Source organism: Rhinoraja longicauda, chromosome 36, assembly GCF_053455715.1.
Source record: "Rhinoraja longicauda isolate Sanriku21f chromosome 36, sRhiLon1.1, whole genome shotgun sequence".
Lineage (NCBI taxonomy): Eukaryota > Metazoa > Chordata > Chondrichthyes > Rajiformes > Arhynchobatidae > Rhinoraja > Rhinoraja longicauda.
The window spans coordinates 18,100,995-18,122,066 of record NC_135988.1 but is presented as its reverse complement, the minus strand read 5'-3'; the positions used below and the strand labels follow the sequence as shown (position 1 = coordinate 18,122,066).

The following is a 21,072-nucleotide window of genomic DNA, read 5'->3' as shown; positions in this document are numbered from 1 at the left end:
AAGGTCTGAAGAAGGGGTCTCGACCCGAAACGTCACCCATTCCTTCTCTCCCGAGATGCTGCCTGACCTGCTGAGTTACTCCAGCATTTTGTGAATAAAAGGAAATGTAGAATGGTTCATTGTTAGCTGAGGGGAAGGTGACAAGGAGGCATACAAACGAGTAAAATCAATCAGGAGGACAGTGAAACTAATCGGAGAACAAGGGCTGGGGAGGGACGGAGAGAGAGGAAAAACAAGGGTTACTTTAAGTTACAGAAATCAATATTCAAGCTGCCCAAGCGAAATATGAGGTGCTGTTCCTCCAATTTGCGTTGGGACTCACTCTGACAAGTGGGCAGTACCTGGCTACGTTCAAAATAAGATGAGGAAGGTGTGCACGATAGATGTCTCACCTCGAGTGTTTGTGCCTGAGCTTCCTTCGCCATGTGCTCGTCGAAGGTTGTCGTGTCGGTAAGGCTTCCCGCCCACATGGTGGTAGGCCCGAGGCATAGGCCTCCCACGTGGCATGGCTCCCCACGTGGCATGGCTCCCCACGTGACACGGGCGTTGTCGCCGCTTCTTGGCTTCGCCCTCTCCCCTCCATCGCGTGAGCTGCATGCAGCTCCGTTGCCCGGGCTTTCCCCCCGCCCGCCACGTGCCCCGTTGCCCGGGCTTCCCCCCCGTCACGTTGCCCGGGCATTTCCCCCGTCACGTTGCCCGGGCTTTCCCCCCCCCCCCCCCCGTCACGTTGCCCGGGCTTTCCCCCCGTCACGTGTCCCGTTGCCCGGGCTTTCCCCCCCCCCCCCGCCACGTGCCCCGTTGCCCGGGCTCCGTCGGGCGGTTGTTGTGCGGCCTTGTCACATGGCGCCCTTTGTTACGCCTGCCCTTCGAGTGGCCGTGTTCCTCGGCTCGGGTTACCGGCCCCGCCGGAGGAGGGAAATGGAAGGCACCGCGCTCTCAGCACCTGGAGACGTAGCTGGCGGCTGAAGATGCTCAAGGTTGGAGGGCTGTCCGTCTCCAAGATCCAGAATTCCCCAGTCTATGTGACCGTGCTCTTCAGAGGTGAGGAGGGAGACGAGCGAGCCGTGTGCTCTCCACATCGCCCTGCCTCGGCAATCCCCGGGCAAGGCCGCCCGGCCGCCGAAAACCACCCCTCTGTCTGGGCAATGGGCGTAATCCCGAGCAGTTACCACCTAGTTATCTTACACTGAGTCGTTTGTAACCTAATCTCCTCTCGAAACTACCCCCCTCCTTGACATTGGGCTACTGCAATAGCAGTCATTCAGCCCTGCTATGATGTTGTACTTACTCCTTTCCAAATCTCCCTCTTCATAAATTCATAAGTGATAGGAGCAGAATTAAAAGTACCATTAGCAAATTTGCAGATGATACTAAGCTGGGGGGTAGTGTGAATTGTGAGGAAGATGCAATAAGGCTGCAGGGTGACCTGGACAGGTTGTGTGAGTGGGCGGATACATGGCAGATGCAGTTTAATGTAGATAAGTGTGAGGTTATTCACTTTGGAAGTAAGAATAGAAAGGCAGATTATTATCTGAATGGTGTCAAGTTAGGAGGAGGGGGAGTTCAACGAGATCTGGGTGTCCTAGTGCATCAGTCAATGAAAGGAAGCATGCAGGTTCAGCAGGCAGTGAAGAAAGCCAATGGAATGTTGGCCTTCGTAACAAGAGGAGTTGAGTATAGGAGCAAAGAGGTCCTTCTACAGTTGTACCGGGCCCTGGTGAGACCGCACCTGGAGTACTGTGTGCAGTTTTGGTCTCCAAATTTGAGGAAGGATATTCTTGCTATGGAGGGCGTGCAGCGTAGGTTCACTAGATTAATTCCCGGAATGGCGGGACTGTCGTATGTTGAAAGGCTGGAGCGATTGGGCTTGTATACACTGGAATTTAGAAGGATGAGGGGGGATCTTATTGAAACATATAAGATAATTAGGGGATTGGACACATTAGAGGCAGATAACATGTTCCCAATGTTGGGGGAGTCCAGAACAAGGGGCCACAGTTTGAGAATAAGGGGTAGGCCATTTAGAACGGAGATGAGGAAGAACTTTTTCAGTCAGAGGGTGGTGAAGGTGTGGAATTCTCTGCCTCAGAAGGCAGTGGAGGCCAGTTCGTTGGATGCTTTCAAGAGAGAGCTGGATAGAGCTCTTAAGGATAGCGGAGTGAGGGGGTATGGGGAGAAGGCAGGAACGGGGTACTGATTGATAGTGATCAGCCATGATCGCATTGAATGGCGGTGCTGGCTCGAAGGGCTGAATGGCCTACTCCTGCACCTATTGTCTATTGTCTATTGTCTAATTAGGCCTGAGAACTGAGATGAGGAAAAACTTTTTCTTAGAACTGAGATGAGGAAAAACCTTTTCAGTCGGAGAGTTGTGAATCTCGAATTCTCTGCCTCAGAGGGCAGTGGAGGCCAATTCTCTCTGAATGCATTCGAGAGAGCTAGATAGAGCTCTTAAGGATAGCGGAGTCAGGGGGTATAGGGAGAAGGCAGGAACGGGGTACTGATTGAGAATGATCAGCCATTATCACATTGAATGGCGGTGCTGGCTCGAAGGGCCGAATGGCCCCCTCCTGCACCTATTGTCTATAGGCCATTCGGTCCATATAGTTTACACCGCCATTCAATCATGGCAGATCTAATTCTTACCCCTCAACCCCATTCTCCCCATAACTCCTGACACCTCCCCATGGCCCTATGTTTCCACCAACTTACAATAACTGTAGATCAATCCGTCAGGCATGGATCAATCCATCTAGGGGATTGATCTTCAATATCTATATGAATTTGCAGATCCGGCAGCATCAATTATCCAGAATTTTTTTCGCCAACATCTGCACTTTCTTGTGCTTTATTTAACTTTGGTCTGTCTCTGTTGATCCCCATAATAATATTTTCCATTCTTTTAATAGCCGCCTAATAACACTTTCCATTCTCTTAATAGCCTTCGTCATTAACGATTGGATTTTATTTTAAGATCCTTGGGATTTTCTTTATGATAAAACAGATTTATAAATGCAAGTTACTGTAAGTGAAATGTGGGAATTGGGACAGTATTTTAGTTAGAAGGCAGATTCCACATTGGACAAATTATATTAAAGTACTTGTAAAATGTTTGGAGAAATACCCTTTCAATCTCAACCCGAGGACACGATAGAAGTAAATAAAATTATGAGAGGCATAGATTTAGATTTTAGATTTAGAAATACAGCGTGGAAACAGGCCCTTCGGCCCACCGAGTCCGCGCCGCCCAGCGATCCCCACACATTAACACTATCCTACACACACTAAGGACATTTACCCAGTCAATTAACCTACATACCTGTACGTCTTTGGAGTGTGGGAGGAAACCGAAGATCTCGGAGAAAACCCACGCAGGTCATGGGGAGAACGTACAAACTCCGTACAGACGGCGCCCGTAGTCAAGATTGAACCTGAGTCTCCGCCGCATAGAGAGGGGTGACAGTCAAATACTGATTTCATGGCTGTCCTGATTATTTCCTGATTGTTTACATTCCTGCCTATCTGTTAACTTCAACTCCCTTGCTTATCAAGAATATATCTCACAAAGTGCTGGAGTAACTCAGCAGGTCAGGCAGCATCTCAGGAGAGAAGGAATGGGTGACGTTTCGGGTCGAGACCCTTCAGTCTGAAGAAGGGTCTCGACCACGACCCCAGGAGGGGGCCATTCGGCCCTTCGAGCCAGCACTGCCATTCAATGTGATCATGGCTGATCATTCTCAATCAGTACCCCGTTCCTGCCTTTGACTCCGCTATCCTTAAGAGCTCGATTCCTTCTCTCCTGAGATGCTGCCTGACCTGCTGAGTTACTCCAGCATTTTGTGAATAAATACCTTCGATTTGTACCAGCATCTGCAGTTATTTTCCTACACTAAGAATATATCTCATATTTTCTTGGGATATGGCAGACCCATTGAGTCTGTGCCAGCTTTTTGAGCAGTCTCATTAGTCTTTTTCTTCTAATTATTTACCATTAACTCCCCCTGACTCTCACTCCATCCACAAGCGCCAGAGGTAACTTACAGTAACCAATTAACCTGCTTCTAGATTTAAAACATTCCTCTGCTTTCCTTTGAGGAAAAGATGTGTAAAAATAAATTACCTTCGCTTGCATTAATAGGGAGATAATTAATAAATTGGTAGCATTCTTTCCATTGGAACCTGGTGAATGTAACTCTGACACGTTATGAACCCATTGACATGGAAAGTATGTGCATGCCGCAAATTTGGTAATAAACAGCTGTAAATACTGAGAAAATGCTGCATCATTGGTCCAGTTATCTTCCTTCTGAATTATTTGCAGTTATTTCCAAAAATCACCCGTGACCCTGTAGTTTGCTTTCTGATTTAAACAGGTTCCCAGGGCCTTCCTGTTGCAATAAGTGAGAATAAAAATTGGGTCCTCTCATTAAAATCACCCTGCCAGCAAACCCCATTTTCCTCCCATCTATTTTGTTAGATTTCACTTATATGTGTCTTTGCTAATCCCTGTTGGATACTATTTCCTGTGGTATTGAATTCCACATTCTCACCACCACTTCGGTAAAGACATTTCTTCTGATTTCACAATGGATTTATTATTGACTGTTGTCTTAGTTCTGGATTCCTGCACAAATGAAAAATGTATGTGCACTCGATCGAATTTAAGGTTCATTCTTAATTCCTCAACTTTTGTTTCCGAGAAAGTTGAGCACTCAACTTGTTCAGTTTTTAATTCTATAGTTTTGTATCATTCTTGTAATTTATCTGGTACCTGTCTATTCTAATCATTTTGGGAGACCAGAATTGTACATTTTGTTTCAAATCTTGGTAAACATTGTTCTATTCATGAGCTTATATGATTTTGAATGGTATCATTTTAGAAATGATAACCAATGTAATTGAATTCTCTTATTAACGTGCAAATACATTGAATTATTAGTGTATCTGTGCTCCATATTACGTTGCGTTATCTCATTTAGGTTTCTCAGAATAGATGGGCTCCTTAGCCTTCCTGCTAATCAGTACTGATTTAGCTATTATAACAGTATAACAAAACTTTATTGTCACTCGGCACAAACACCGAACGAAATTTCAGCAGTCACAAGACACAGCAAAAAAGAAAAGAACACAGGACACACGACCCCAACACAAACATCCATCACAGTGACTCCAAACACCCCCTCACTGTGATGGAGGCAACAAAACTTCCCCTCTCCTCTCCCCGCACCCACGGACAGGCAGCTCGACCCCTACCGAGGCAACCGACACGCACAGCCCCCGCAAGTGGATGGAAGGCCCCGCGGCCGAGCCGCCCCGGGCACTGAAACGTCCCGCGGCCGCACCAGGCGATGTTAAGTCCAGCGGCCGAGCCGCACCGGGCCCCGAAACGTCCCGCGGCTGAGCCGCGCTGGCGATGTTAAGTCCAGCGGCCAAGCCACGCCGGCGATGTTAAGTCCAGCGGCCAAGCCGCGCCGGGCACTGAAACGTCCCGCGGCCGCACCGGGCGATGTTAAGTCCAGCGGCCAAGCCGCGCCGGGCACTGAAACGTCCCGCGGCCGCACCGGGCGATGTTAAGTCCAGCGGCCGAGCCGCACCGGGCACTGAAACGTCCCGCAGCCGAGCCGCGCCGGGCGATGGAAGGCCCCGCGGGCGAGCTGCGCCCCGGGGAAGAGACCTAATAAAAGAAAGGTTTCCCCCGCCCCACCCCCACACCCCCCCCCCCACACCCCACCCCCCCACCACACATACACAGCCAAAAACAGAAACAAAAACCATCCCGACACAAACAAAAAAAAGAAAAAAAGACAAACAGACTGCCAGAGAGCCGCAGCCGTTAGGCGCAGCCAACTCCTCCACCTCTGTAAATTTGCCAATGGTAGCGAGATTCTGCAAGTCATTTAGTGTCTCCATGTTACACCCAACTTGAAACCTAACTGGATCAGCCATACAAACTCTCCAGATACAAAACCAAATCAGACGCTTATCGAGGGTATCACAAAATGATGGAGTAACTCAGCAGGTCAGGTAGCATCTAGGATAATTTGTATCATCATTAAATCAGACGTTTTGTATCCTGCTGTGAATTGATCACATCCTGACTCCCCAAACCTTTTTCAATCATTCATAAATCAGGAGTGTAATTGGATTGAGTTATACGCAACATTGAATAACTGCAACACATTTTCTAGGTAATAAGAAGAGAACCGGCTTATCAGAGGAAGATCTGACTGTACGATGGAACGATGTAAGTGGAAAGGCAATAGCGAGATGAGAAGCTCTACATAATTTGAAACTTTAAAGCTGTACTCACAAATTTGCAAAGGCTCCATTCTATATGTCATGAACACGAGGTATTATTAATGAAAGTTTAAAGGGGATCCATCATTTTCTGGAGTGATTGCAGAGGTTTTGACCGACATGTATAGTAAACTTTGCTTCTTCTGGATTAAGATAAAAATCAAATCTTATCCGTGACACAGATGATCACTGATCAGGGTGGGTGCGGGCACGTCATGATTACATGGGTGAGGCACAGAGGGACAGGTTTAATCTGGGAAGATGGTGGATGCATAGAATGATAATGGCACAGGGTGACTTCTGCCAACATGTGGTCAACGAGAGAGTTGTGTTCAGGCAGTGATGTGAAGTTTAATTCAACTGAGCAGGAGAGGAATTTGGTGTACATTGCAACTGGGTGGGAGAGGTGGATGAGTTTTGGATGGGTAGTTGTGATGTAAAATATATGTTGAGAAAAGGAGGGAGAATGCAGCAACATTGAGGGGAGAAAGGGCGAGGAATGCACTTGATGGTAATCGTAGGGAGGAAGATTATGCAGTCATGGGTGGGATAGGTAGAGATCACAAGGCGAACAAGGATAAGAGTATAAGATGAAATGCAGTGGCAGCATAAGCTGATGTGAAGGGATGTGCTGGGGATGGGCGGGGCAGTCTTGGGTGGGATGGAGGAAGGCTTGAAAGCCATTTGCTGTTAACTTTAAAAATTATATATATATATTTTTTTCTTTTTATCAGAGACTTGACTTTAAGTTGAAAGGAAATCCTTTAGATGCAAAATCCTCTCTGCAGATTCACCTGAAAGAAAATGGCAAAAGTGAAAAGGGCAGGTAACATTGTTCTGCACTATATGGAGATATTATCTAACTCATTGGCCAATGTTCTATAATATAATATTGGCATCGGCGAAACCAAACGCAAGCTCGGCGATCGCTTCGCTCAACACCTGCGCTCGGTCCGCGTTCGCCAATCTGATCTCCTGGTGGCCGAGCACTTCAACTCCCCCTCCCATTCCCAGTCTGACCTTTCTGTCATTGGCCTCCTCCAGTGCCATAGTGAGGCCCACCGGAAATTGGAGGAACAGCACCTCATATTTTGCCTGGGCAACTTGCAGACCAGTGGTATGAACATCGACTTCTCCAACTTTAGATAGTTCCTCTGTCCCTCTCTTCCCCTCCTCCTTCCCAGATCTCCCTCTATCTTCCTGTCTCCACCTATATCCTTCCTTTGTCCCGCCCCCCCTGACATCAGTCTGAAGAAGGGTCTCGACCCGAAACATCGGCCATTCCTTCTCTCCTGAGATGCTGCCTGACCTGCTGAGTTACTCCAGCATTTTGTGAATAAATACCTTCGATTTGTACCAGCATCTGCAGTTATTTTCTCATATAATATAAGCTGGTGACCTTAGCATGTGGGATGTGTAAACAATGACCGGGTGCCCTGTAAACGTACAAGCCTTGTAAATAGGCAATATGGTCACAAGAACACGGCAGGTGCTAGAGCTGCTGAGTTATCAGAACAGGAAATACAAAGGTAAATACTCACCAAATGGATCAAAGGGTTGTTCAGTAAAGTCAAGAGGCAAAAAGTCAAAAGGAATGAGTGAGCAATTTGATTGGAAAAATGACATGATATAGAATAGTACAGCATAGGAATAAGCCATTTGGCCCACAATATCTATGCTGAACATAATGCCAAATTAAACTAGTCCCTTCTGCCTGCACATGATGCGTATTCCTCCAATCTCTGCAGGATTTCTTGCACAGCCGCTAACTCAGTGACCCATCTTTCCCACTCTCTCACTCTCCATAAAATGTTGCAAGATCTCAGTGATGATTCCATTAGCATTCGCACTCCTAGAAACATATCTGGACTACCAAACACGTCACCAGTATATTGTCACACTTGCTGTTTAGATGAATGCACTAGACCTTTTAAACACAGCAAAGGTATTTATTCACAAAATGCTGCAGTAACTCAGCAGGTCAGGCTGCATCTCAGGAGAGAAGGAATGGGCAACGTTTCTTCTCCTTCCTTCTCTCCCATTCCTTCTCTCCTGAGATGCTACCTGACCTGCTGAGTTACTCCAGCATTTTGTGAATAAGTACCTTCGATTTGTACCAGCATCTGCAGTTATTTTCTTATTTTAAACATAGCAAGTGTGTTCAGCTGAATATTTCGACAGAAAATAATTCTGTTAAAAGAAAAGTGTGTTCACCTTAACTAATGTTTTACATATGAATTGGGAAATTATGCTGAATCCAAATTACAGCACGTCTGACAGGGCAATGCTTTGCAGATTGGCCCAGAACTTGGTGCTGAATTAAGTGCAAGCAATTGGCTAATCTTTCAAAGTTTTGTATGATACTTGCTTCAATACAATTGGGTTTTGTTAAAATGGAAACAGGTTCTATAGGCAAAAGGTTTGCTAATCAGAAGGCATGAGTTATAAAAAGAATAGGTTTAATCTTTGGATCCTGCTAGTTGTTATGATCTGAAATTTACAAGGACATTGGATAAATATTGGTAGCGCTGTGGGTAAAAGAGCAGGGGAAATCAGTTAATTAGTTCTTGCACAGAACAAGTAAAATTCTCTTGGGTGAAATGTTCTGTTTCCTTTGCTCTTCCATACTATTGCATTCAGCAACATTCTTTGAAATAAAAGTTTGTTTTACCTTTTGTGGCACAATAATTGTGACTGGAATTTATTTTGCTTGTTTCCCTTAGGCTTGTTGGGTCCACTGTTGTCCGACTTGGAGGTCTGGTTGGGGAAAAAAACAAAATTTTATCCTTCAATCAAATTCCTCTGCTGGATAAAAACAAACAAAAAACTAAGGTAACCCCTTTGCAACAATGCAGAGCTGACTGAGCTCTGTTTAGTAACTTTTTTTGTACTTAAAAAATTACTGCTGCTAGGATCCAAACTCGTACCGAATCAGCCATTTGGCTAGCTTCTCATGCGATCTAACCTTCTGACTAGACTACCATGTGGACCTTGTCAAAGGCCTTGCTAAAGTCACAGAGTGAACGTGGAAACTCCACTCAGACAGCACCTGAGATCAAGGTTGAACGGTGGTAGAGTTGCGATGCAGCAGGTTGAACGGTAGTAGAGTTGTGATGCAGCAGCTCTACTAGCTGCACCACTGCCAAGCTAATGTACTGATATAAATCAACATGGTTGCTCTGGCTTGCCTGCTGTTTAGGTTTTGTGGATGTTGATGGAGTGTGGCTCATCTGGGTAGGTGGAGGGTATTCCATCGTATTTCTGATATACCTTGTACAAGGGATTTGAAGTCAGAAGGAAGGTCACTTGAGGTCCAACATGGATGAGCATCGATAAACTATTGAGTTCTGAAGCTCAATCCTGTGGAGCTTGCTCATGGTCCTAATCCCTGCAACAGATTGCTGGGACGGAGGAACTAAATAGAAACACAACTGCTGTAAATATAACTGATTTTCATCTCCCTTTCATTACTAGAACACAATAAGTTTTGACATAATCTATGAAGCGCCCACAACTGGCAAAAAACAGAAGGAAGATGGTAAGTGAAGAGACTTTATGACATTTGTTTATAAATTGTGAGTTGAAACTAGTGACTATAATCACAAAGTACTTTGAGAACTTGAAAGAATATACTGAAATGCAAATCACTAAATCACACAGTGCATGCTAATGCTGCCCATAATAAAAGGTTTAGTTTCAGAACCATCTCTGCATCAAAGTAGGAGGATAGTTGGATAAATGAGTTAATAACCTCCCCAGTATATGCAAACATGTTAACTCAGAAATTCTCAAGGAAGGTAAAGCTTTGATGCTAAAGAAAGATAGCAGATAAAGTTTCAAATCCAGACCAAAATTAAAGTTGTTTTGTGTGTTTTTTGCTGTATGCATGTGAAGTAGGAGCAGGAGGAGGCCTTTTGTTCTCTTGAGTTAGTTCCACCATTCAGTTAGATCATGGCTTCACTCTCCTGCTTGTTCTCCAATGCAGAATATGTATGCTTGTATATGTGTGCTCGCGTGACTGACCACTGCATTCCTTTTTAGGTACACCCCAACAGCCGCCATCTGTAACAAACATCAGCGGAATTCCAGACCCTGCAGCAAGACCCCCACCGTTGCCTCAAGAACAAGATACAGGAAGGGGAACCTCAAAATTCTCTAAGAACATCTCAAGCAAATCACAGGACTTTCAGGTAAAGGAGACGCTATGCCAGCAAATTGAGCAGGTTTCCTCACATGCATCTCACTTGTACACATATGCATGTTTGGTTAGAACGTAGAAGATATTAAAGTGTAAGAAAATAACTGCAGAAGGTATTTATTCGCAAAATGCAGGAGTAACTCAGCAGGCCAGGCAGCATCTCAGGAGAGAAGGAATGGGCGACGTTTCGGGTTTCGACCCGAAACGTCGCCCATTCCTTCTCTCCTGAGATGCTGCCTGACCTGCTGAGTTACTCCAGCATTTTGTAGAAGATATTAATATGACTATCCTTTTAATTCATGACTCAGTGCCATGACTCAACAATGGAAATGTCCGTGTTGGGGATATTTGGCCTTTCCAAATATGGACCTGTGCATACGGTTTTCTTCTGAACTGATTTAGCTCAGTGATTCACAACTGTATGTTATGCACCAAATCTCAACTATTAACTATAGAATACTGTACCTTTACAATGAGGGTGATATCACATTTGAATGAATCAATGCACCCCAATGTTTGTGCTCCATCCCTTTCTCATTGAACTCCCAACAGCACAACCCTGTCTCTATTCCTGGGAATCCATCTATGGGTCATGAGGAAAATTCATTCCTTCTGGATTGTCCTGATGAAGGGGAGACTGATATATTCTACAGCAGTTGAGGCTTGAAACAGGTGCAGTGATATAGAAGGTAGACACAAAATGCTGGAGTAACTGCGGAAAAATGCAGGACAGACAGCATCTCTGGAGAGAAGGAATAGGTGACGTTTCGGGTCGAAACCCTTCTTCAGACTGATCAGTCTGAAGAAGGATCCCAATTTGTAGAGTTTCCTGGTGAAGAGAGAGAGTGGTACGGGAATTCGAGTGGATTGATGGGGGTGCAAGAGAAGCAAGTTTACAGGGAAATGAGACGCAAAGTTTGGAGCAGGCAGCATGACTGCAGGGGAAATTTACGGGGGGGTTGCTCTGAAAGCCGGCCTGAATGACCTGTGTTGTAAGGAAATAAGAAAAATTGACATAAGGATTTGTGTTGATGGACGCCATTTTCTCTGCTCTTCCATAATTTTCAAAATCATGTAGTTTATATTATCTTTGCACATGAGGCCTCCCTCAACTAAACTTTGCACATTAGGATCCCTGAACTGCATGCCTCAAACTTCCCTGCAGTGAAGTGTAACATTATGATTCTGCCCATTTCTCTACCCTGTCTAGGCCATGGTTAGACCTTAGCAGACATATTGTTGAGAGTTCTGGGCACCACCCTACAAGAAGGCTTTGAGGAAGGTTCAATGTGTTTTTTCCAAGATCTTAACTGTATGAGGAGAGGTTTGAAGAATTTGGATATAGAAAATTAGAATGTGACACGACGTTTCCAAGTTGATGAGATGTCCAGATGCAAACTCGCACACAACCATGCATTTGATCCCAACTATGTGCACTTACCCTGAACAGTTAGATTTTTGCCTGGTTTCCCTCTGGTGAATGAGTCAGCAATCAGTGAAAGTAGATTTTAAATTATTGGCAGAAGATCTAAAGTGAACTTGAGAATATTTTCATTTCATATGGATCAGGAATGCTTAATATGAGGTCTTAATGGAAGCTGATTCCTTAAATAATAACAGAAGAAATTTGTCAGATACTTGAGGATGAGGGTTACATTAGAAGCTGTGATCTATGGCAAAGTTAGAATTGCTTTCACAGAGTCGGCATGAGCATGATGGGTGAAATTTCCAAATTCAGTGTTATATTCTATAATATGAAATCTTCATGAATAGGTTCGAATCCGGATTATTGAAGGCCGTCATCTCCAAGGTGTCAATATCAAACCTTTTGTGAAGGTGTATGTAGGAGACTCGTCTTTCCGAACAAGGATCAGACATGGGAACAATCCAGTCTTTGATGAGGTAAAGAAAATAACTTCATGCTGCAGGAAGAGAATTACAAGTGTCTGGAAGATTATCACCTATCAGGTGGTATAAGAAAATAACTGCAGATGCTGGTACAAATCGAAGGTATTTATTCACAAAATGCTGGAGTAACTCAGCAGGTCAGGCAGCATCTCGGGAGAGAAGGAATAGGTTTCACAAAATGCTGGAGTAACTCAGCAGGTCAGGCAGCATCTCGGGAGAGAAGGAATGGGTTTCACATCGACTTTTCCAACTTTAGATAATTCCTCTGTCCCTCTCTTCCCCTCCTGCTTCCTAGATCTCCCTCTATCTTCCTGTCTCCACCTATATCCTTCCTTTGTCCCGCCCCCTGACATCAGTCTGAAGAAGGGTCTCGACCCGAAACGTCACCCATTCCTTCTCTCCCGAGATGCTGCCTGACCTGCTGAGTTACTCCAGCATTTTGTGAATAAATACCTTAGATTTGTACCAGCATCTGCAGTTATTTTCTTATACTACCTATCAGGTGGTTGTCATCTGCAGGTCCAATAACTGGAAGCATTTGTAGGGATCAATGCCTTTGTAAACCAAGATGAGATAAAGATTAAACATGATCTAATTCATGGCCCGACCTGAGAGATTTTCATACATTAAACTAAAAAGAAGTAAACATGCTATTGATTTTGGTATTGAATGAGGTGAATACAGGTAGGTAAGTGCATGTAGTTGGGGGCTATGTGTGAGTTCGCATCAGGACAGTGTGAGTGTTTGAGATGTGTGAGAGAACATGGCTGTGGATTTCAGGAATGTGGATGTGTTTGTTTAAGAAAGTGAAATTCATGAATATTCAAGAGTGGGGTTCAGTGAGTCCCTCTTAATGCTTGTCCAGACTCTCATGGGGATCTGTAAAGCCCTTGCAAAGAGAACATCGAAACAAATTCATACAACATTTGTGGGGAGGGGGGGGGGGGGGGGGGGGTATGGCGGAGAGATCTTGGGAAAAAAACAACAAACCATGGATATTCATTCTTCCGGGCCTTTTCAGATTAACCTTGTGCAAAGTACAACATTTTGTTTAATCATCAGAACAGTACCTAGTCAATACTACACATTTCTGTTTTACAGATTTTCTTTCAGAATTTTCATAAAACACCATCAGAGGTCTTCAATACTTCGATACACATTCAGGTAGGTTGATCCAAAACTAACAATAGATATAAACTGTTCCCAAATGACAGCTGATAATAGTCAATTTATTTGTCACATACACATAAATGTGCAGTGAAATGAAAAATTACCCGCAGTTCAACAATAAGACCAATAAGAATAATCAATAAAAATGCAATAACACATACAATCATAAACCAACACCAAACAAAAGAAACATCCATCACAGTGAGTCTCCTCCAGTCACCTCCTCACTGTGATGGAAGGCCAGAATGGCTTTTTCTCTTCCCCTGCCGTCTTCTCCTGCGGTCAGGCTGTTGGAGTTGCCACGTCGTATTCATGTGATATTCACTCCTGTGACTAATGTTGACAAAACAGCCATTTCTGAGAACTAATCTTTTCTATCCATGTACTGTCCAAATGTTTTCTAAAATTTGTAATTGTACATGCTTCTACAGTACCACCTTTGGCAGCTCTTTCCATATACCCTCTACTCTTAGTATGTAAAACTTGCCCCGTATGTCCCCTTTAAATCTTTTCCCTCTCACCTTAAACCTTCGCCCTCTGTTCTTGGACTTCCCTACTCGATTCTATAATGATAAATGATTAATATTGAGCCTCTCTTACATTTCTCCATGGTTTTTATTTAGCTGCCATTAAGCAAGCACACAGATCTATCCTGTTGCATGTAAATATAGTTCAGCTGTGATTAAATCCAAGGTTAATTAGCCAGTGATTTTGCAGATTGGATTGGCATGTAAACAAAGAGCATAGAGACGAATTACCTCTAGCAATTTAATCCAAGATATTAAATGATGAACAGGGCTAAAAAGGCAGATGGAGAGAAATTATTTCTTTCACTTTAGGAGTATAGGAAAACGAGGTAGGACTTTAATTATGACCACCCCTCCAGCATATTTGGTATTCATTCCAAAAGGGAGAACAAGAAGTGTATCCTAACATTTTTTTAATGTGTAACCTTTTCTGCGTGTGATGTTTTGTAACTTCTTTTGCATATCAGATGCAGTGTTAAATATTAGGAGCTACTGTAGAGAATGGTTATTATTTAAACTCATGAACCTTTCCTTATTTTTAAAGGTGTTAAATTCACATTCGCTTCGATCTGATTCAATGATTGGTATTTTCAAAGTGAGTTTATACATCGATTGTTGTCTTGCATTTTGGGAACAATTTAAAATCTAGTAAAATAATTTTCTTTTCAAATTCTCCGACAGGAATAATATATAGGAAGGGACTGCAGATGGTGGTTTACACAGAAGATAGACACAAAATGCTCGAGTAAATATAGGTGACATCACTCATTCCTTCTCTCCAGCCTGTCTTGCTGAGTTACTCGAGCATTTCGTGTCTAGCTGAGGAGTAATATATACTCTGAAATGCTTTTTATATACACTCTGAAAGACATTTTATAATGTCAGTAACTATGCTTTTTCAAATCCAAAATCCAAAGGGAAAATGATGGGGGAGCTAACCTGATCGAGTAGCTCTTTTGGAGGGAGATGCATGTATTTGAGGCCAAATATCATCCAGACTGATGCTGTAAAGTTCTTTATCTTGGTTGTCCGTCTCAGAACGTGAAATAATACATTAAAAACTTATTCTGGAAATGGAGATGCTTTTGATAGCATATATTGCACATTCCTAATTATCCCTGAGAAGGTAATGGTGATAAAGGTTTGTTGAGTTGCTGTGCATCTGGAGTCTCAAAGAGAAGACTGTGTAAGAACAGGCCAATTCTCTGGTTAAAATAACCAGTTTTTTTATTTAACAGCAGCCATCTGGTAGTTTTGTTATTACTGATTAGTTAATCCAGATTTTTAAAAAAATTATCCAAATTTAAATTAAAAACTAGCTCAGTAAAGTCATAAAGTACCAGTGATGTTTTCATACAGTGAGAGCAAGATCTTATTTTATTCATGACACCCAATAAAAATAGTCAGAGGAATTGATGGAGACAAAATATGAGGATAATATGAGGAAAAAGACCAATGGAGGACCCGGTGTGGGGGAGGGGGGGGGGGGCACTCTAGTTTTAGAATCCTCTGCCCAGGGGATAAGCCTTTGTTTGTTCGTTCGTTCCAGTTTAAGCTGTGCTGTGTGCACACAGCAGCCAGCCAACAGTTGCTTGTCTTTTTATTTATTTTTTCCTTCATTTTATTTTAATTTCACGTTTTCGTGTACCTTGTGCGCTATCACTGTTGGCAGACCAATTTCCCTCCAGGGATGAATAAAGTTCTATTGTATCATATTTCTGCTGGCTACTGAACGTGGGATCAGGAAACTCGAACAAATTAAACACCGGCTCATCAGTCATAAAATTAAACATTCAATGCAAGTGCGGTTGTGGATTTGAAATCTAATGTATAAATACCATGTAATGATGTTGGTTGCTTGTTTCAGTTGATAGATTTTTATTAATCCAGGGTAGTAAAGTATATGAGGCAAAGATAAGTATATATAGTAAAGTCTCGCATATTGCTAAAAACGGGGTACCAACCAGAGACCAAATGGTGTTAGCTTCTGTTCCTGGGCAATGTCACATCTAGTGCAGCCCTTGATGATCTGAAACTCTGTTTTTTTACCTCTTTAATCCCTTCTTTTCCAGCTGGATATTGGCGGTGTTTATGAATTTCCAGGTAGGGAATTAAATGTCATTCTGTACCAGCATTAACCCTTCAATTTTGAAAAGTGTCAGAAAGAACCTACTTGGGAGCTAAAATTGTTATATTTGAGTTTGGATAGCTTGGCATATATTCTCTTGAGACCAAGTAAGGTTACATTGTGACCTAACTGATATTGTTCTGTGATTTTATTGTTATGACTGTATGGCAAATAAAGTTCCTCGTATGTTGCAAGCATACTTGGCTAATAAAGTGTTATTGTGATTGTGTGATTGATTAGAGGATTTGATAGGATGGATAGAGAAAGAATTTCCTCAAGGGGTTCTGAACAAGGTGCCATAACAAAAATAAAACTACTGTCTTGATGGGTGGCGTCAGGAAGCAATTATTCATGCAAAAGGGTGGAAAGCTGGAATTCTTCCCATAGATCTGTAAATGGGTTAACAGAAAATTTCAGAATTAATATCGATGAGAGTTTTTAAATGCAGAAAAATAGGATATGGAACCCGGGTGGGCAGATATTAGAAACAGACCCACTCTGCACGAACCAGTAAAGATCCTTAAAACTGTGAATCACGTGAAATGTTATCAGAACTCAAAGACTGTGGCAATTTGTTTCGTGGGGAGGCCGTGCAGTTCATCGTGTTATGTTGTCCAAAAAGAGAGTATTTAGGTAACTCCCAGTGGAGCCTGACAACATGTCAGGATAGCTACTAACAAAAAAAAAAGTTTTCAGCCCTGCATTAAGGATCACGACTAAATTAGTTTGTCCCGTATGGGACCGCCCTTGTCCCGTATTAGTAGGTTCGCCAACTTCCTCAATCCCAAATAAGGGACAAAGGGTGACGTCACCGCCCCGCGCCCCACGTGACCTCACCCAGCCAGCGGCCACATGCTCCTGGGCAGCCGCCATTGGTGGAGGGGGAGCACGTGGCCACTTGCTGGGTGAGGTCACGTGGGGCAAGGGGCGGTGACGTCGTCCTTTTTCCCGTATTTGGGAGTGAGGAAGTTGGCAACCCTAATCACGACTCTACATGGAGTCTGGCAACCTGACCTGAGCTCCATATCTCCCAACAACGTGTATCAGATAGCAAGCGGTTCATAAGCCCTTAGAATTGTGTTGGAATAGAACGGCTACAGTTGGGGTTGGATTTTAATTTTATATATATACAAGCATGCCTCTAGCTAGCTCTCTTTACTGTTGCTTGGTCCATGGTTTTGTAGCTTGCGTATGTTTAGGTACTTTTTGAGCATGGTTTGGGAACAGCTCTGTCCAAGACCACAAGAAATTGCCGAGAGTTGTGGACGTAGCCCAGGCCACCATGCAACCCAACCTCCCTTCCACTGACTCCATCTACAATTCATGTTGCCTCGGTAAGGTCACCAGCGTAATCAAGGGCGAGTCTCACTCCCTCTTCTCCCCTCTCCCATCAGACAAAAAGTAAGTACAGAAAGGTGAAAACACTAAACGTTATACCCTTTATCCCAAATCTGTACACTGTGGATGGCTTGATGGTAATCATGTATAGTCTTTTTGGTGACTAGATAGCACGCAACAAAAAGCTTTTCACTGTACCTCTATACGTGACAATAATAAATGAAACTAATCAAAACACTTTGTAAATGTGAAAATGTTTCTGCCTTCACTGTCCTTCAGGCCGTGAGTTTCTTCATTGTTCTTTGAGCTAATAGTACTTTAACTTTGGGTGGCTAAAATTTTGGGTTATAAACAATAGACAATAGGTGCAGGAGGAGGCCATTCGGCCCTTCGAGCCAGCACCGCCATTCAATGTGATCACGGCTGATCATTCTCAATCGGTACCCTGTTCCTGCCTTCTCCCCATACCCCCTGACTCCGCTAACCTTAAGAGCTATATCTAGCTCTCATAATTATAAAATCAGTGGGGGATTCAGGCAAAACATCTGCATCCAGAATGTGGTTAGAATATGGAGTTTGCTACCACATCGAGAAATTGAGATAGGTGTACTGTACTTTAAAGAAAGACTAATAGCCACACAAGGGAGGAAGGGAAGGAAGTAGATTGGAGGCAACATAAATGGTTCACGAGTCAGATAAACTGGCCATGTCATTTCTGTAGTTTATGTTCTATGTAATTGTGTGACGTTTCTGTGCAGATCATGCGGTGTTACGGAAATGGCTTCTGCTCTACGAAGTTGATGATGTTCACTCCATGGCCAAGGGTTACCTGAAAGTCAGCATCATTATCCTGGCAGCAGGTGATGAAGCACCGGTGAGCACAACCAGATTTTTAACCCAAAGTGCGATTTGTTCTCTCCCAGATACTGACACACTGACGGGACAGGTAGTTTTGATAAAGAAGTTAGGAACTTGCAGGATCTTGCACCATTCCCATCTTGACAAACCAGTGTGCAAATGATGACGTGCTCCTCTATTGTCACTGCCCTGATATCAGAATTGTAGCAATCATTTTGAGCATAGCAAATATTTTTTATATATATAATATGCAACAATTATTGTTCCACAAATTGTGACAATTTGTTCATGTTTCTCTCTCTGATTCTGTCTCTAAGCATTTGTAGAAAGAAAATATTGTGGGTTGAAGACCCTTCAGCGGAACTCAAAAATTGAAAATAAGCCCTCAAATACTGAAAGTGTTGGGAGGAATCGAAAGTGCAAATCTTTGGGAATATCTTGGATAGGATGAGGCCAGGTCTGCAATGGTAATAAACTGTTTGGTGAAGCCATTTGGTTGGTAGGTTAATGGGAGAAGAGAGAGAGAGAGAGAGAGAGAGGCAGAATCTGAACGAAGCCTCGTGTATACTGAGTTGCTGAGCTGCTCAGGCAGTGGTAGCGGAGAGAAGGGAAACTGCATTAATATTACAGTGCATTACGATAAACTACAACAAGAGTAGGATTAATTTCAATTTAGCTGTTGTCTTTGCTGAATTTAAAAGAAGCGTGAATGTATTTTGTTTTCTAATTGAAATCTGTTTGTTGCACCAGCTAGACAAGAAAGGGACAAATGAAGAGGATGACGTGGAGAGTAATCTGCTGCAGCCAACTGGTGTTCTCTCGCGCTGGGTCACATTCATTGTAAAGGTCTACAAAGCTGAGGACATTTCCCACAGTATGTCCCATATTGGAGTTAATTTTGTGCATAGCTACACCCAGATTGACTATGATCCCTTTTCCTTCATGTGCTCCCACCATTCCATATCACCCATTGGAAATCCTCTTTCCCCTGGCCTAACTCAATGCTTTCATACATGGTTCATTCTATTGGCATTAACATTTGGTGGGATTGTTAGCAAGGACAGGTGTGGAGAGAAGGGGTCATCTCTACTGGCAGCCCTCCTGCACTTTGAGTGGTTCAGGTTTTATGCCGGTGAGTTTGGGTACAATGGGTCGATTAGATCCGCCCTCACCTGGCACATTGTACCTTCCAGTAAGATTCCCTGTAGAACAGCCATGAGCAGGAATGAGCCAGTTTCTTTACTTCCTCAGGCAAGGACAGTGAGCCAGCTGATTGATAAGCTATCTATCCCATGGCGTGGCGTCATAAACCACAGTGACAACCAACCCATAGAAATTGAGCGGGTGTGTGCAGTCCTAAACTGCCTCTGTTGCTCTTGCTTGAAGAAGCCATTGGGAAAGGTTTGAATACCATTAAAGTTAAAAAGATTAGAAAGGGAGGGAGAAAGAATTGGTGTCGACTGACAAAGAAAATGTCACTTACAATGAAAATTAAGGTAAGTAAATGACAAGAAGTATAAAGGAGACTACTACTAGTCCATACTTACTATTTATTAGTCTATCTCATGAGTTAGTAAATCTTTTTTTGAGTTTAAATTCTGTAAATGTTGCGATCAGAGGAGGTTTGGGATGAAAAATTAAAACAAAAATTGCAGATGCTGGAAATTTATCCAATTTATGACAATTGATGACAATTTATCCTTGTCTTTACTTTTATTTATAATGAATGATCTCTTGCTATCCACTTTGCTGCTGTAACACTGTAAATTTCCCCGGTGTGGGACAAATAAAGGAATATATTATATATTATATTATTTAAAATAAAAGCAGTATCTGTGGAAAGACAAACAGTTAACTAAGCGGATTGAAGTTACTTCCTCAGAGGCTGGTAAAGAGCAAAAACAATTTGTAGAAAGGATGGGGGTGGTGGAGAGAGACAAGATAATATTTCTGATGGATTGATGCTATGAGAATAACTTGTTGATGAACTTGTCTAGTTGATATAATGGGGGAAGGTGGAGAGAGAAAGCATGCAAGTTACAGGGAGAGGTTGGATAGGCTGGGACTCTACTCCTTGGAGCGCAGGAGGATGATGAGTGATCTTGTAGAAGTGTATAAAATCATGAGAGGAATAGATCGGGTAGATGCACAGAATCTCTTGCCCAGAGTAGGTGAATTGAGTACCAGCGTACATAGGTTTAAGATGAAGGGGAAAAGATTTAATAGGAATCTGAGAGGTAACTTTTTTACACAAAGGGAGGTGGTGTATGGAATAAGCTGCCAAAGGAGGTAGTTGAGGCAGGGACTATCCCAACGTTTAAGAAACATTTAGACCGGTACGTGGATAGGATTGGTTTAGAGGGTAATGGATCAAGCACAGACAGGTGGGACTAGTGTAGCTGGGACATGTTGGCCGGTGTGGGCAAGTTGGGCAGAAGGGCCCTTTTCCATGCTGTATCACTCTATCACTATCAAGTAGCCCAGCCTGTAGAAGCTGCTGACTCAAAGCACCAGAGACCTGGGTTTGATACTGACCTCAGTTGCTGTCTGTGTGGAGCTTATATATTCTTCTTGTGTTTGCTTGGATTTCCTCTGGTGTCCTCCCAAATCTCAAAAATGCAGCTAAAATAGGACTAGTGTAAATGGGT

The 21,072-nt window shown here is 43.2% G+C and overlaps 1 protein-coding gene across 1 annotated transcript in view; it reads left to right on the top strand.

The window, feature by feature from the left end:
- The first annotated feature begins 968 nt into the window (after positions 1-968).
- The window catches only part of LOC144610401 (myoferlin-like), an 82,965-nt gene continuing 62,861 nt past the window's right edge, over positions 969-21,072 (top strand). The window contains exons 1-12 of the mRNA XM_078429034.1: positions 969-1,041; positions 6,189-6,244; positions 7,032-7,123; positions 9,021-9,129; positions 9,772-9,835; positions 10,339-10,487; positions 12,269-12,397; positions 13,505-13,567; positions 14,645-14,695; positions 16,173-16,203; positions 18,325-18,440; positions 19,175-19,298. Of these exons, the coding sequence (XP_078285160.1) occupies positions 969-1,041; positions 6,189-6,244; positions 7,032-7,123; positions 9,021-9,129; positions 9,772-9,835; positions 10,339-10,487; positions 12,269-12,397; positions 13,505-13,567; positions 14,645-14,695; positions 16,173-16,203; positions 18,325-18,440; positions 19,175-19,298 (1,057 nt within the window). The remainder of the gene's footprint in view (positions 1,042-6,188; positions 6,245-7,031; positions 7,124-9,020; positions 9,130-9,771; positions 9,836-10,338; positions 10,488-12,268; positions 12,398-13,504; positions 13,568-14,644; positions 14,696-16,172; positions 16,204-18,324; positions 18,441-19,174; positions 19,299-21,072) is intronic.